The sequence below is a fragment of the Oncorhynchus clarkii genome, chromosome 5, assembly GCF_045791955.1.
Source record: "Oncorhynchus clarkii lewisi isolate Uvic-CL-2024 chromosome 5, UVic_Ocla_1.0, whole genome shotgun sequence".
Lineage (NCBI taxonomy): Eukaryota > Metazoa > Chordata > Actinopteri > Salmoniformes > Salmonidae > Oncorhynchus > Oncorhynchus clarkii.
The window spans coordinates 39,186,590-39,202,311 of NC_092151.1; the positions used below are offsets into that span (position 1 = coordinate 39,186,590).

The 15,722-nt window shown below is 41.6% G+C and overlaps 1 protein-coding gene across 2 annotated transcripts in view; it reads left to right on the top strand.

Moving 5' to 3' along the window:
• The first annotated feature begins 914 nt into the window (after nt 1-914).
• LOC139408802 (retinoic acid induced 14) overlaps nt 915-15,722 on the top strand; it is a 42,515-nt gene continuing 27,707 nt past the window's right edge. Inside the window, exons 1-2 of one of the 2 annotated variants that reach the window (XM_071153142.1) lie at nt 915-1,365; nt 1,953-2,035. In XM_071153142.1, the coding sequence (XP_071009243.1) occupies nt 2,000-2,035 (36 nt within the window). In that variant the 5' untranslated portion in view covers nt 915-1,365; nt 1,953-1,999. The remainder of the gene's footprint in view (nt 1,366-1,952; nt 2,036-15,722) is intronic. The other variant, XM_071153143.1, reaches the window with a different exon arrangement.

A 15,722-nucleotide genomic window follows, 5' to 3' on the forward strand; every position in this document is an offset into this window, starting at 1 on the left:
GTGAAAGAACAAGGCCTCTGTCTACCCACGGCTTACTAAAGTCATGACAGGGAGCCTGCACAGTGGCCACATCCGTTCCCTCTGAGAGGGTCTTCTCAAAACCGGGACAAATAATTACTGAGAGTAGAAACCGTATCAGCCCCTCGAAAGTGAGGCGGCTTGCATTTCTGAATGCAAATCTCTTATAAAAGCAAAATATGGTCAGCATTGCTCTGTGCTGCTGGTTATAACATGGCAATAAAGAAGAGAGAGAAAAGAGGGACCAGTTTAATATTTTAAGTGGGATGCTGCAGTTTTGCACATTGTTATTTAATTTTCTTTGATATGGTGCAATATTATATTTTTATGTTGTTCAGATTGTATTCGTTTTGAATAGCTACATTTATATGCACTTTGTTTATATACATTAGAAAGTTATATTTTAATTGCACATGTGTAATAGCATCCTTCTTTTTTACATTTATTTCACTTTGTGGGATGCTGCAGTTTTGCAAATTGTTATTTATTTTTCTTTGATATGGTGCAATATTATATTATGCTGTTCAGATTGTATTCGTTTTGAGTGGTTAGATTTGTATGCACTTTGTTTATATTAATTAAAAAGTTATACTTTAAAATGCAAATGTTTAATAGCATTCTTTTTTCATAACAAACCAATGCATTTTTAAATACGTTTTGGTTAAGGTAGAGTATGATTTCATGTAATACTTTAATTAGAATTGTTTTAACACCAATCATAGTCAAACTATCGCAAACTGTTTGACTTGAAAAAATACAAAACATATTTTTTTAAAGAGCCGTTTGGGATCCAAAAGAACCGGCTCTTTGTGGTGAGCTGAGCCGAACGAGCCGGCTCACTGAGAAGAGCCGGAATGCCCATCACTAATCTGCAGAAATGTAGTGTGATTTTGTGTAGACGCTTTTCTTGTCTACAGTGGTAGAGATGTGTGATCGCCCCGATGTCGGTGTTGTAAACAGTTTTTACTCTTGTAATTGCAATAAAAGCAAGACTATAATTGAATTGCACAGGTATTGTACAAAATGTTTATTCATGAATGGGAATATGCAGAAGAGTTTGGTCACGAGGGAAGAATGACGTCACCCTTTCAACCCGTTGAACAATCAGAGAGCTCCCGGTCAAGCGACAGGGACTTGAATAGCCCAACTTTTAATGTATTCTGCCTGAACCTAGCCAGCATAGCCTATCTTGGTGGTCTTATTTGTTCATATTAGCCACTCCTTTTCTATGTGTCGATGCTATTTGAATAGATTCCTACCGACTGACAATTTAGTCAACTCTGCATTGAACAGGTTTTGTAGTCTATCAAGAGCAGGCTATTCCTCTGTGAGTCCAACTTTTATAGGGTAAGTGTCCAGTGTTCATATTTACAAAGTTGATGCTAGACTGAATTAACTGTTAGCTCGCTAGCTGTTCGTATCTTTCGCTAACGAGCAAGTTTGGTTGAATGAAACAAATGTATCGGATAAAAAATAATCAAAAACAATGCCGTTGAACATTGTGCACTAATGTAGCCATTATATTCAGTAATCTATTGCTACAGGCTACTGTAGACACCTCAAAATCACGTCCAACGTGACATGGGACTTGAGCGCTCGCTTGATACTTTGTAGCAGCCAAAAACTTCAGTCCCATGAGTTTGTTTTCATTCATTAGTGCTGGATAGGCCATGGCGCCTTTAGAATAATGAGCAGAGGGCAAGACACGTTTCTATTGCAAATTGTTAATATTACACAGTTACATCATATTAATGCTAATAAGGGCTAACTCTCAAATAAGTTAACATGTAATTAGACAAAGTGTTACATTTTCATATTTTGTTAATGCCTCGCCCTGTTGCACTTTAAATACTATTTAGAGTTAGCTTTTTCAGCAGTTAGGCTTATTAAAAGTGTAAGATGTGTAACTATGCATTTTTTTTTTTTGGTTTCAGAGCCTCTCCTGGACAAGTGGGGGGAAACTGTATGGACCAGGTTTAACATGAAGAGCCTTAAAGCAAAGTTTAGGAAGAGCGACGTAAGAACATGCATCACTTATCAGTGGGGTTGGGTGGTGGTGGTATGTCATTGCCTGACAGAATGTTTTCATTCATTCATCCATTCATCCGTATGGCTCTGTGACTGTCATAGCAATGAAGCCCTCAGCCGTAAAGCTATTTCAATAACAGCCTCCATAGGTCGTTTCTCCATAGTTGTGACTGAATCATTTGGGTGTGACTTTTCCAGGCAGGGAGTATTCTAAAGATCCTACAGGAAGTGAGCAGCTTCCACTGAGTATGACTCATTGGTCGTCACGGTGACCTGTATCAGACAGCATTAGTGCCAGAGTGTGGCCATGAAGGGGGGGCGATTTTAGACACTTTACACTGGCTACCTCCGTCATCTCGGAGGAGTACGTACCTAATCAGGAAGCTGGGGAGAAGTCCAAAAGTCAGGGAGTAGGACACTCAAGTTTGGGTTTTCATAAATCAATTTACATTTCAGAACCGTTCCTATGTTATTGACAGGCAGATAATTTAAATGCAGAATACCTTCACTGAAATATGTAAGAGTTGATGAGTCCTCCTGTGTCACTGGAATACTAAGAGTTGCCAAGAGGCCCAAAAACTGTTTCAGGTGTGGATTATCTGTGGGAAAAGTACTTTGTGTTTAGCACTTGACTTGCGTCTTAAATCATGGAGGGTATATTTTCTTGCATTATGCAAATCTGATGGGAAATTATTTCCCTAGATACCTCTATTAGCTTGTAATTATAAAAGTATGAGGCTAAATGCAAATATTAATGCCACAGATAATGGAGTCGTGGATCTGATGCTTTTGTGGTGAAACATAACCATGGCTTATTGCTGATGAATGTAGTTTAACAGTGGGAGTTGCAACCCGTGGGTGTTTTTCACATTAGGTTGCTTAGGAACAGTCGGTCTGTATCTCTGTGACCATCTACTTCACACCCACTTAATCACTTCTCACACTTTTTTTGCTATTAAAAATTCCTCTTCTGTCCTCAAGATTGGCTACAGTTCACTCTTTCCACTGGTTGCCTAGTGGATCGAAAATGACCTAAACTGTGACCCGGTTCTCTACTCTCATCCTCACAAGAAACACATCGTTCACTGGTGGTCATGGTAGAGTCTTGGACTGAATACATTCAAAACAAACGTTCAAAACTACGCACTCAGGGAAGAAAAAAACATCCGAACCAGCCGTAGACTTGCCTTCTTTATTAATGGATATATTATATTTTTGTTGAATTCTGGTTTAGTATACAATTGATCCCATCTTATGAATTTAACATGCTACTACTAGTTTTAAGAAGAGGCTCATGAGAGGTTCTCAAGTTGAGCTATCGGCCTGTACATATTCCATGTGGCGTTTAGATGGACAGCCTAAGTCAATACCAGAACCATGTGCCATTATGAGGCTTGACTTTTCCTCTCATACAATCTGAGAAAACCCTCCTCATATGTCAGAGTAGTGGGATTACTGTGGATCAGCTAGCTCCACAGACCACATTCATTCTTCCCTCAGCCATACCAAGCTAATCAAGGGCAATAGAAAGAAAATATCCTCCTGATTCTATTTTAGGGCTGTGTGGTAGCCTGAGATTGTGGTGGAATTCATTCCAGAGCCAGACATTCATTCTTTTACAAAACAAGGAGACCTGGAATGCCAGTATGTATATAAATCGTTTTATGTAGTCAGCCATTTGCCAAAAAGTCATTTTAATGTAATGGCTATTTTATCCAAGAACTACGATAATGTTAACTGTCAAATCAATGCTAAATGTGTCTCTCGGGATTTTCTTAATCTACAATGATCTATTTGCAATAGGCATTCAAGTCAATCACTCTTACAACAGGGAAATCAGCTGAGAATGTTCAGGAATGGAGTGGAGTTGTGTCTACAGTGATTATTAGTGAAAAGTCTTGCCCAGCACTTCCAGCTATGTCATTATAGTTCATACATCCTAGTCTCAGCTATCCTTCCCTCTGCACCTCCTCCCCTACCCCCTGTTTCTTCTAGCCCATGTGCATATTTTTCAGACTAGCCAGTAATCCCCTGTAGACCTGTCCTTACCTGACACCTTCATTGAGTCTAGTTATCTAGTATGTATGCAACTCTCTGTTACAGATGAGCCTCTGTTGCTGCAACTGTGTCTTACTGGTTAGGCAAGACTGTGTTGCAATTGGCTCATACAGGTTGGACACAGTTCCGTTGACCTGATGCTGTTTTACGGAACGCAAGCGCCTTCACAACCCAAATTGGAACTGGATCATCTAGCAGGCCTGTATTGACAGGGCCAGGTGGTGTAAATGTGCTTTCCCAGCTTGGTATTAAACAGATTTAACGTTGCATGAAGGAAAATGTTATATCAAGTGAGCCATGTAAGAAAACAAGTTCCACTGGTTAAAAAAAAAAGCAGCCATTGTAAACTATCAGCAGCAGGTGTCTTACAGTGTCTAGCTATAAGGTCGTGGTAAAGGAGAAGAGCTGATTAATGTTTTTTTTGTGTTTTTTTTTTGTATGTGTCTGTGAATATTGTTAGCATTTTAGTCTAAGCCCATTTGGCGATAGCAACAAAAGTGAGAGCCTTGTTTTTTTTCTGTCTCAGTAAGTCTCTGTGGCTAATGGCCAAGCACATTCCCAGAAACCAGGTTATATCCAGTCTGCTCCCTCCCAGTCACCAATCAGAAATCCACAGCTGCAGTATCTAGACCACAGATCCAATCAGAGTGAGACCAATGAGACCTGGCCAAACTGCAGGTGACCAATCATAGAATCTGGCAGCGGCGCAGCATAGGGGAATGAGACTGGCTGGGCGCAGCGGGACAGGGAGGAGTTCAAGCCTCTGAAGTACTATGCTATTAAGAGTCTTTGTAGATCCCTATTCCCAAGGTCTGTGGTTTACAGTAGCTACCTTCTGGTCTGGCCGAGTTACCATGAACAGTTTTGTACACACACACCTACACATTTTACAATATTCCTCATTTGAAGTATTGGAGAAATATAGATATTGGCATGTGTACTCGAGGTTGTTCCAGTCATTATTGTGGTATATCTATTGAAAATACACTGGAAGCTATTACAACCATGCGTGACCATGCTCATCTTGTTGTCATGTCAACATACTACCGTGTCCCTGCATTACCCTTCTCCCTCCCAGACAGACTCTCTAGCCTACTACCATACTTCTGCACTGGAGTTGATGTATTACCCTGCCCTGGCTGCCCAGAGGGATTAACAAAGGCTTGTCTCAACATACCACCCCCTCCAATCCCCTCTAGCCTCCAGACTGTGTCTAATTCATGCGTGTGCTGGATTATGTATCCTCGACTCACCAAACACGGCTCTCTGAATGATCTCAGCACAGAGCAGGCTACACGCACACTGTCTCTTATCTCTGTCGTCTTACTGAAAGGCCTCTTAATGGGGGGACAGTGACAGTAAACCGGTGTAGGAGGGCTTTAATCTGGGCTGCCTGGTGGGGTGTGTGGGGGGGGGGGGGGGGGATAGATCCCGGAGGCTTGTCTGAGGGGGGTCTCAGAGACAGCCTAAACACTGACGTGGAGTTTATTAAAACTAGCACCACGTGGATTCTTTATCAGTTGTTTACAGAAGCAGAGACAAAGTAGTGGAACTTGGTCAATAACAGAAGGCTTGACTCCCAGTAATTCTAGGTTGAGCTGACGCTGACCCGGAGCATGGTATAGGATGGCTCTGTGGATGTTTAGAGCGCGGTGCTAATTCTGTCTGTGTTTGAACGCCACAATGAAAAAAAAAAGAATGTGGTAATAAATCAAATGTTCCTGGGCTCGGGCTGTGGCGTCGGTTACATTATCGCCAGGAATGAGGTAATGATACAGTCCACTGATCACTGATGAAGGGAATGCCACTAGAGTAGTGGGAAAGAGAGAAACTTAAGTAGAGATGTAAAGGAAGGCCTCCCTTTAAAGTTAACACACGGAGTTATTGGATTTAGGACGTCTTGCATTACGGTAGGCATGACATGTGACCTGAAGGAGTCCAGGTGAAAACCTTGTAAGTGAGATCACTGACAAGGTCATACTGCTATTTGTCACAATTTGGCAACCTTGTGTCAATTTGTTCGCAGAACATCCCTCCTCTGGTCCATCTGATTCAGCTGGTATTTTGTTAGTTGCGCCTCCATAATGCATAGAGTGAGAAGAGGAAACTAAGTAATGAATGTGTTTCTGTGAGGGAGAGCTGTTTTTCCCACAATTTCTCAACAGACATTCAGTGTTTCTGGAAATGGGGAGCTTTCTAAGTCGAATGTTGCTTATTTATTGAACAGGAAAGGCTATTTGTGTTAGTACTGGGATTACTTGTTGAACAGGAAAGGCTATTTGTGTTAGTACTGGGCTTATTTATTGAACAGGAAAGGCTATTTGTGTTAGTACTGGGATTACTTATTGAACAGGAAAGGCTATTTGTGTTAGTACTGGGCTTATTTTTATTGTATGCATCAAAAGCGACATTTAGGCCTCGGCTTGGGGACGTAACTGAAAGGAAACTCCTGCACAATAATAAACCTTGTCCTTCTCCTGCACAATAATAAACCTTGTGCTTCTCCTGCACAATAATAAACCTTGTCCTTCTCCTGCACAATAATAAACCTTGTGCTTCTCCTGCACAATAATAAACCTTGTCCTTCTCCTGCACAATAATAAACCTTGTCCTTCTCCTGCACAATAATAAACCTTGTCCTTCTCCTGCACAATAATAAACCTTGTGCTTCTCCTGCACAATAATAAACCTTGTCCTTCTCCTGCACAATAATAAACCTTGTCCTTCTCCTGCACAATAATAAACCTTGTCCTTCTCCTGCACAATAATAAACCTTGTGCTTCTCCTGCACAATAATAAACCTTGTCCTTCTCCTGCACAATAATAAACCTTGTCCTTCTCCTGCACAATAATAAACCTTGTCCTTCTCCTGCACAATAATAAACCTTGTCCTTCTCCTGCACAATAATAAACCTTGTCCTTCTCCTGCACAATAATAAACCTTGTGCTTCTCCTGCACAATAATAAACCTTGTCCTTCTCCTGCACAATAATAAACCTTGTGCTTCTCCTGCACAATAATAAACCTTGTGCTTCTCCTGCACAATAATAAACCTTGTGCTTCTCCTGCACAATAATAAACCTTGTGCTTCTCCTGCACAATAATAAACCTTGTGCTTCTCCTGCACAATAATAAACCTTGTCCTTCTCCTGCACAATAATAAACATTGTGCTTCTCCTGCACAATAATAAACCTTGTCCTTCTCCTGCACAATAATAAACCTTGTGCTTCTCCTGCACAATAATTTAAAAAATGGTTCAGAAAACCAGCATCTTCGCCAAGATCACATGTGAGGGAAAACATGATGTTCTTACTCTCAAACGCATACATATGCTTTCCAACAACAGTCCCTTGACTGTACCCCTGCCTTGGCTACTCATCACCTTTACAAGATGAAAAACGGTGAAGTTAATTTGGCCAAGCTCAGTCTGCACTGCGGCGATGGGGAAGCCAGAGGATGGACTGAGAGACTTGACGCAAAAGGAAATGTGGAAATTATAATTTCTTCCCTCTGTTTATATAGCAGTAATTGATGCCATGGCAATATACAGTCGAGTATTTTTTGCATGATGTCTACACAATGGGTTCCTAGCTACAATTGCTAGTCTAAATAGGCCATAAAGTTAATTTGACTAAATGTGGGGGTGTGCATTCAACACACGTTTAGAGGTTTAATACCGTGAGGTAATAATGTACATGTGAAAATGTACTATTTTGTATGAAAAAAATATGAGACTACTGCTATGTCTGAGAGTGGAAGTCTGTCTGAAACCTACCATATGTTCTTTGTTTAACTCTGATTTGTCTGTGGTCTCCAATCCCTTATTCTGTTTGGAGTTTCAAAGTCATGTATACTGCTCGAGCCTATTTGAGATTGCTTAAGCAATTTCAGCTGTTATTTAGTAGAAAGGATGCCTTGTTTTGGGGACATTGTGCATGTGCTTTGTGTTAGGAAGTGCTTGAAGTGAACATTTCCATTGTTTATCGTAATGCTGTAGATACTTGCCACCCATTCTACACAGACATGCATCTGTGTGGTGGCAGACAGGCAATACCCATAGGGACGCACTTGAAGTGGTGTCAGACCTCGGGTCATCGGCTGTTCCTCAGATCATTTGTTTTGTGCAGTTGTCTTTGCTGAGCCTGAGAAACAAACCGTATTGCCTGTAGCAAGTTTGCGCTCCGGTGTAAAACTTTCTCCATAAACCAAACATTAAAATCATGGCTCTTGGGTTTTGCTTGTCCTTGGGGGTCCAGAGAAGAGAAAGAGAGAGTGACTTTTACAGTTGCTGTCTGTCTGCACTAAGTGGTCTCTGTGTAAATCTAGGCTGATGATTTCACCAGCAGGCCGTAGTGGAAGTCCTTCAGACCAGACCCGGTATGGTAGTACAGTGCACGATAGTGAGAATACCAGAGGCATCAGGTATACTTATACAGTACATTGCTCTTGTTGTGTGGAGAAGTAATCCTTGAATAGTTGGCACGGTAACAGTATAGAGAGAATACCAGAAGCTGGCTGAGTGACACAACTGTGAGCATTGGAATGAGAACAAGTCTACATATGGAAAAGTGTATTCGGATGGCAATCCAGAACAGAACACCCCATATACTTGACTATTGTGTAGAAAGTACATGCCTTGTTTCACAGTATTTACAGTTGAGGGAACACACTTTCCATGGACTGCTTTCATGTTGAGCTTAACATACACATAATCAAATGTTTACTAGGGTCTTGGTGTCTTTTACCTAGATTTTCCCTCTTCCAATCTCCATAACCCCCCCCCCCCCCCCCCCCCCCCCATGTCAAATCTATTTATACGATTTGGGCTGCAGATTATGGTCTAAGTGTACTTTTGCCCTCAGGAAATTGCATCCGGGATAGAGCTTTGCAAGATGGCCTCCTCTTTGTTGAGTGGGACACTCAAGCAGTTTCCAGAAATGCTGCTTCTGCAATTCTCAGTAGGTCTTATGTAGTTTGTTTCTGTTCTGCAGTAAGTCCTCCTATACATGATTTATCTCTGCTATCCAGTAAAGAGCCCTGCTATCACCAGGGACCGCTGTGCTGCTAACCTGGTGTGACCCAGTGAGCTTCATTTACTGTGTGTTTATGATGTTGGCCCAGTTGCCTGCTGTACTGTAATGGGAGTGGCACAGTTAGGATCATTACATACTTGGTACAGCTAGGAGACCCAGGTGCTTGCATGACCTGTGGCTAAATAAGTTCTGCTCTACATATTTTGTTGACAGGCATCACTCAATCTTTTGGAATGAATTAGCAAATTCAGCTTTAAGCGTTATTGTTATTATGGCAACATTGGTGAGAGGATCAACAGTTTGTTTTAGTCGGATACTCAGTTCACTGTTTTAGGGGGCAGTCTTCTGATTTCCTTCTTCCTAATATAAAGTGTCTCAAACTAAACAAATACATTGAGAGTAGCTGAAGGAATTACAACTTTGCAGTCTGGGTTTGTTTTTTTCTATTGGAGAGAACAGGAAGTGGACTTGAGTCTAGAACAGATTTTGGAATAACATTTGATGTGAACATTTATTTTCACCTAATTCATGTCTATTTTCTTTGAATTCTCCATGCTGGTTAGAAAAATGCTGCTGACATCATACTGTCTGTACCCTGGGGTTTAGGTTGGGAGACTATCATGGTGCTAGTTTCATAGGCAGATGAAACAATCCAATTGGTTGAAAATCCCAATTTTGAAGTATTGCAGGTGTGTAGCTTGATACAGTACAAACTACCAAAAGAGGCCCACCTATCCTGCATTAGATCAAATTGAACAATATTGATACAGTTTTGTGAAAAGGTTTCATTAGTTGATTTTGGAACGTTACTCAGATTTTCGGGAACACTACTCAGAGGACAACTGTTCCCTCCCCTCTCGTTCTCCGAGGAAGACCTGTTAGAGATAAGGTCTGAATGTTTACTCTTGGAAGAGGGTGGTTATGTTTGTCCCATGTCTTTCTTTACCCTGATGGTAATTTAGCCACACAAGCCCCTCCAGATAATGTTAAGTGTTTCCTGTTTTTACAGGGCTTGGCCCTGACTCAAGAGAGACCCCAGACCAGCCGGTAGCCACTGGGCCATTTTACACAATATTTCTTTCAGCTCTGGGTTTATGAAGGGATGTCGCTAGTCATGGTTTAGTTTTATACGCGTCCAAATCCAAGTGAAAATCTGTTAAATTGTTTACTCTTTAACTTTTGCATTAGTTTGAGTACATCGCAACTTCCTCCAACCCCTCACTCAAACTGATCATCTGTCTCCATGTTTGACAAAAGAGTATATTCCAGCCCAAGCTGATCCATGTCTTCACTAATGTGATCCATGTACTTCTACTGATGGACAGTAGCCTAATTTGTAGCTAGTGTTTCCATGCTTTGGGAGGGGGCTGACTCAGCCCGGATACAGTATACCGAGTTAGCTATTGCTCTAGATTTTGTTTTGAGTGAACATCTGCAGCAGTGAGGAGTCTCGTGCCTCGCATGACTTATGTGCAAGGGCTGATACATACACATTTTAGTGTGGTGAGTGAGTGTACTATATAACTAAGTGTGTATTACTATTATCTAGCATTTGCAAGATAATAGTAGGGAGGGGGAGGGAGGGGGGTTACCGTTGTGTGTTTTATGGCAGTATTATCAGAGGCACAGCATCCAGCCACGCCCATATTACAGTGGTTTTGAATTTGATCCATTCCATGGAATGTCACTCCTTTTGAAATTTGAGCATTGCATTCCGCTCCACTTAGTCCACTACTGTAGATCTGTCAAATGCAACGGTAAGGCATTCACAGTCCACTGCAGCAATATCCCGCCTCCTGTGTGTCCGCTTCATCTATCGCACTACACCGTACAGTCACGCGATATTGTTCAGTGTTCTGTTTGGTTAGTTCTTCTAGAGCACGGCAGTATTTTCATGTTTTGTTATCTTCTCCGTTCTACTGCAGTTGAAGTAATGCTGGTGCAACCACAGTTCCACAGACATCCTCTGGGTTCAAATGAAAGAGAACTGGGAACTGTGGATGTGGTTTGGAAATGCAGAGAAACTTCTCTTTGAAAAATGTTTTTGCAGGCTCCAATCAACAACTTTATTATAGATTATTTACTAAATGTGAATAAGGCTAGTCGACATGTGAAATCCAGCTGGAGTGTAGGTCTAATGGGCAGGAAGGCAATGTGGACTTTGACCTCAGTCTGTCAGAAGTGCAGAGTGAGTGGTTTTTAATGGTGCTGGAGAAAAGAGCAGACCAGAGCAGGACTGCCACCGTTTTAAAGTAGCTGCACTGTGTCTCTGTATTAGTCTGTAATCCCTGTTTACCCTCCTGCACATTCTGACAGTAGCCGCTATGGTCTCTCTATCTGGCTGGCTGGCTCACTCCCTTACTGTACTATACACTGACTGACTGTTACTGACTATCTTTGTCTGGCTCACTTCCTTACTGCACTACCAAGGAGTCTGTCACTGACTGTCTGTAACTTCAAATCACATGTTTTTGGTTGCGTACACATATTTCGCAGATGTTATCGCAGGTGCAGCGAAATGCTTATATTTCTTGCTCCAACAGTGCAGTAATACCTGACAATACAAAACAATACACAAATCCAAAAAATGAAAACTAAGAAATATCAGAACGAGCAATGCCAGAGTCCGGAATATATATTTACCGTGCCTTCAGAAAGTATTCACACCACTTGACTTTTTCCACATTTTGTTGTGTTACAGCCTGAATTTAAAATATATTAAATTGAGATGTTATGTCACTGGCCTACATACAATACCCCATAATGTCAAGGTGGAATTATGTTTTTTGAAATGTTTAGAAATTAATTTCAAATTAAGATAGTATTCACACCCCATGACCTTTTCCACATTTTGTTGTTACAAAGTGGGATTCAAATTTATTTAATTGTATCTTTAAAAAAAAAGATCTACACAAAATATTCTAGTGGAAGAAAATTCTAACTTAAGAAAAAAAAAATGGATGAAAAATAAAACGCATACATTGCCATGGGAAAGTATTCAGACCCCTTGACTTTTTCCACATTTTGTTACGTTACAGCCTTATTCTAAAATGGATTTTTAAAAAAGATCCTCAGCAATCTACACACAATACTCCACAATGACAAAGCTAAACCAGGTATTTTTTTTCTTTTTTTTTGCAAATGTATTAAAAATTAAAAACAGATACCTTATTTACACAAGTATTCAGACCCTTTGCTATGAGACTTGGAATTGAGCTCAGGTGTATCCTGTTTCCACTGACCATCCTTGAGATGTTTCTACAACTTGATTGGAGTCTACCTGTGGTAAATTCAATTGATTGGACATGATTTGGAAAGGCACACACCTGTCTATATAATGTCCCAGAATTGACAGTGCATGCCAGAGCATAAACCAAGCCATGAGGTCAAATGAATTGTCCGTAGAGCTCCGAGACGGGATTGTGTTGAGGCACAGGTCTGGGGAAGGGTACCAAAAACATGTCTGGAGCTTTAAAGCTCCCCAAGAACAAAGTGGCCTCCATTATTCTTAAATGGAAGAAGTTTGGAACCACCAAGACTCTTCCTAGAGCTGGCCGCCCAGCCAAACTGAGCAATCAAGCTTCACGTCTGGAGGAAACCTGGCACCATCCCTACGGTGAAGCATGGTGGTGGGAGCATCATGCTGTGGACATGTTTTTCAGCGGCAGGGGCTGGTCAGGATAGAGGCAAAGATGAATGGAGCAAAGTACAGAGAGATCCTTGATGAAAACCTGCTCCAGAGCGCTCAGGACTTCAGACTGGGGCGAAGGTTCACCTTCCAACAGGACAACGACCTTTAGCACACAGCGAAATACAACGCAGAAGTGACTTCGGGACAAGTCTCTGAATGTCCTTGAGAGACCCGGCCAGAGCCCGGACATGAACCCGATCAAACATCTCTGGAGAGACCTGAAAATAGATGTGCAGCAACGCTCCCAATCCAACCTGACAGAGATTGAGAGGATCTGCAGAGACGAATGGGAGAAACTCCCCAAATACAGGTGTGCAATGCTTGCACCAACTTTTTTTTATAAGCCTAATTATAGAATTACATATAGAATCCCTATTAATTCACGAGGATCTCTGTGGGCCTAGTCGTAAAGATTTATAATTTTAACTTTAAAATGTATTACTTTTTATTGTCTCATGAACACAACCGTTACACAAAACACCAAAAAGTGTCATGACATTTGCCGATTGTCATTAGGCCAGAATTAATGCGTCCAATGTTGTCTGTACACGGCTCAGTGTCGGCCACTCATCCCTGCCGTGGCAAAATGTCAGTGTTCTCGTGGAACCACATCACATTTTAGAGCGTAGGCTGTACCACTCATTTTCAGTGGTGTCAAGTACTTAAGTAAAGTAGTACTTTAAAGTATTTTTACTTAAGTCGTTTTTTTGGGGTGTCTGTACTTTACTTTACTATTTATATTTTTGACAAATCTTACTTTTACTTCACTACATCCCTAAAGAAAATATTGTACTTTTTACTCCATACATTTTCCCTGACAACCCACAAAGTACTCCTTACATTTTGAATGCTTAGCCGAACACGCTCTTATCAAGTGAACACATGGTCATCCCTACTGCCTATGTTCTGGCAGACTCAGTAAACAGAAATTCATATGTTGTAAATAATATCTGATTGTTGGAGTGTGCCCCTGGCCCCTGGCCCCTGGCCCCTGGCTATCTGTACATAATAAATCAATAAAAAAAGAACATGGTGCTGTCCGCTTTGCTTAATATAAGGAATTTCAAATGATTCATACTTTTACTTTTGTATTTAAAACCAAATACTTTTAGACTTTTACTCAAGTACTATTTTACTGGGTGACTTTCACTTTTACTTGAGTAACTTTCTATTAAGGTATCTATACTTTTATTCAAGTATGACAATTGAGTACTTTTCCCACCACTGCCCATTTTCGAATCCATTCGCACATTTTTCTGACATGCGGTTATGATAAAAAGTTGTGTAACAGCCTACAGTTTTCTTGACATTTTGTTTTAGTTATTGTGATTGGCCCAGGTTTTACCAGTACGGCGTACCCCCACTATTTATTGTACTGGACTGTACCGCCTTACTTTCACCCCTGACTGTATCAGAGATTCAATGACCAGGAGATTGCATGTGATGAGCTGCTGCATTTTGCAGCTGGACTTTTTCCTTATCCTCAGCTAGCTGCATGTAGAGATAGCCTAGCCGACTGGAATAACACTGGCTATTCCCAAATCTCTTGCAGAGCCGTGTCTCATTACGCTGCATACCAAAAATAGTGACAGAGACTTTAGCAGCCAGCAGCCACACCGGGCCCTCTACAGTATATATCAGGGCTGACTTCGCTGCTCTACTTTCCCCTGGCCCCTGCTGTGTAGAAACTGCAGGTCACCAAGTCCTCCACGAGCACGGCTCAGTTAGCGCTACAACAGAAAGGGATGAATCAATTTATAAACAAACCACTGTAAGCAGTATGCACCACTGTTCAATCACATCCCATGGACAAATTCATGCAGTATATAGTCATTTTCATGAGTACATAATACTAGAAATTTTGTTTTGACAATGTACCTTTTTTCTGTTCCTACAGTGTATGCAGTATATGTAATATTTGACATCTGTAGGAGCCTTCAAAGGGTATTGTTTCCCAGACGTTATACACCGAGTCACCTGGCTTGTTTTATAAAGCAGGCAGACGGGCAGCAAGGTTTTCAGTTCCTGTTCAATTGAATGTTCGAATGGACAAAACGAGTGACCTAAGCGACTTTGAGTGTGGTATTATCTTCTGTGCCAGGTGCGCCTGTTCCAGTACCTCAAACGACTGGCCTCCTGGGCTTTTCACACACATCATAGTCTAGGGTTTCCCCGAGAATGATGCGACAAACACAAAACATCCAGACAGCGGCAGTCCTGTGGACGAAAACAGCTCGTTGAGGAGAGAGGCCGAAGGAGAATGGCAAGAATCGTGCAAGCGAACAGGCGGGCCAAATAACGGCACAGTACAACAGTAGTGTGCAGAACGGTCTTGGAACGCACAACTCAGCGGTCCTTGTCACGAATGGGCTATTGCAGTAGACGACCACACCGGGTTCCACTCCTATCAGCTAAAAACAAGAAGAAGCGGCTCCAGTGGCCACACGATCACCAACAATGGACAATTGAGGATTGGAAAATCATTGCCTGGTTCGACGAATCTCAGTTCCTGTTGCGTCATGCTGATGGCAGAATCAGGATTTGGTGTAAGCAAGATAAGTCCATGGACCCATCCTGCCTGGTGTCACCTGTACAGGCTGGTGGCTGTGGTCTAATAGTGTGGAGAATGTTTTCCTGGCACACATTAGGTCCCTTGATACCAATTGAGCAACGTTTCCATGGCCCAAAAAATTCTGGCTGTTATGGAAGAAAAGGGGGTCCGGCCTGGTACTACCGTAGATGGGTGTACCTAACAAACTGGCCACTGAGTGTATACAGTATGTCACGTTTCAGTTCATTATCTATAGATCACAGCAACAGCCTTCAGATGAGATGACTATAGTCTGCCTGCACAGTACCTGAGCTTGATATTAATAAGAGGAATAATCTACCA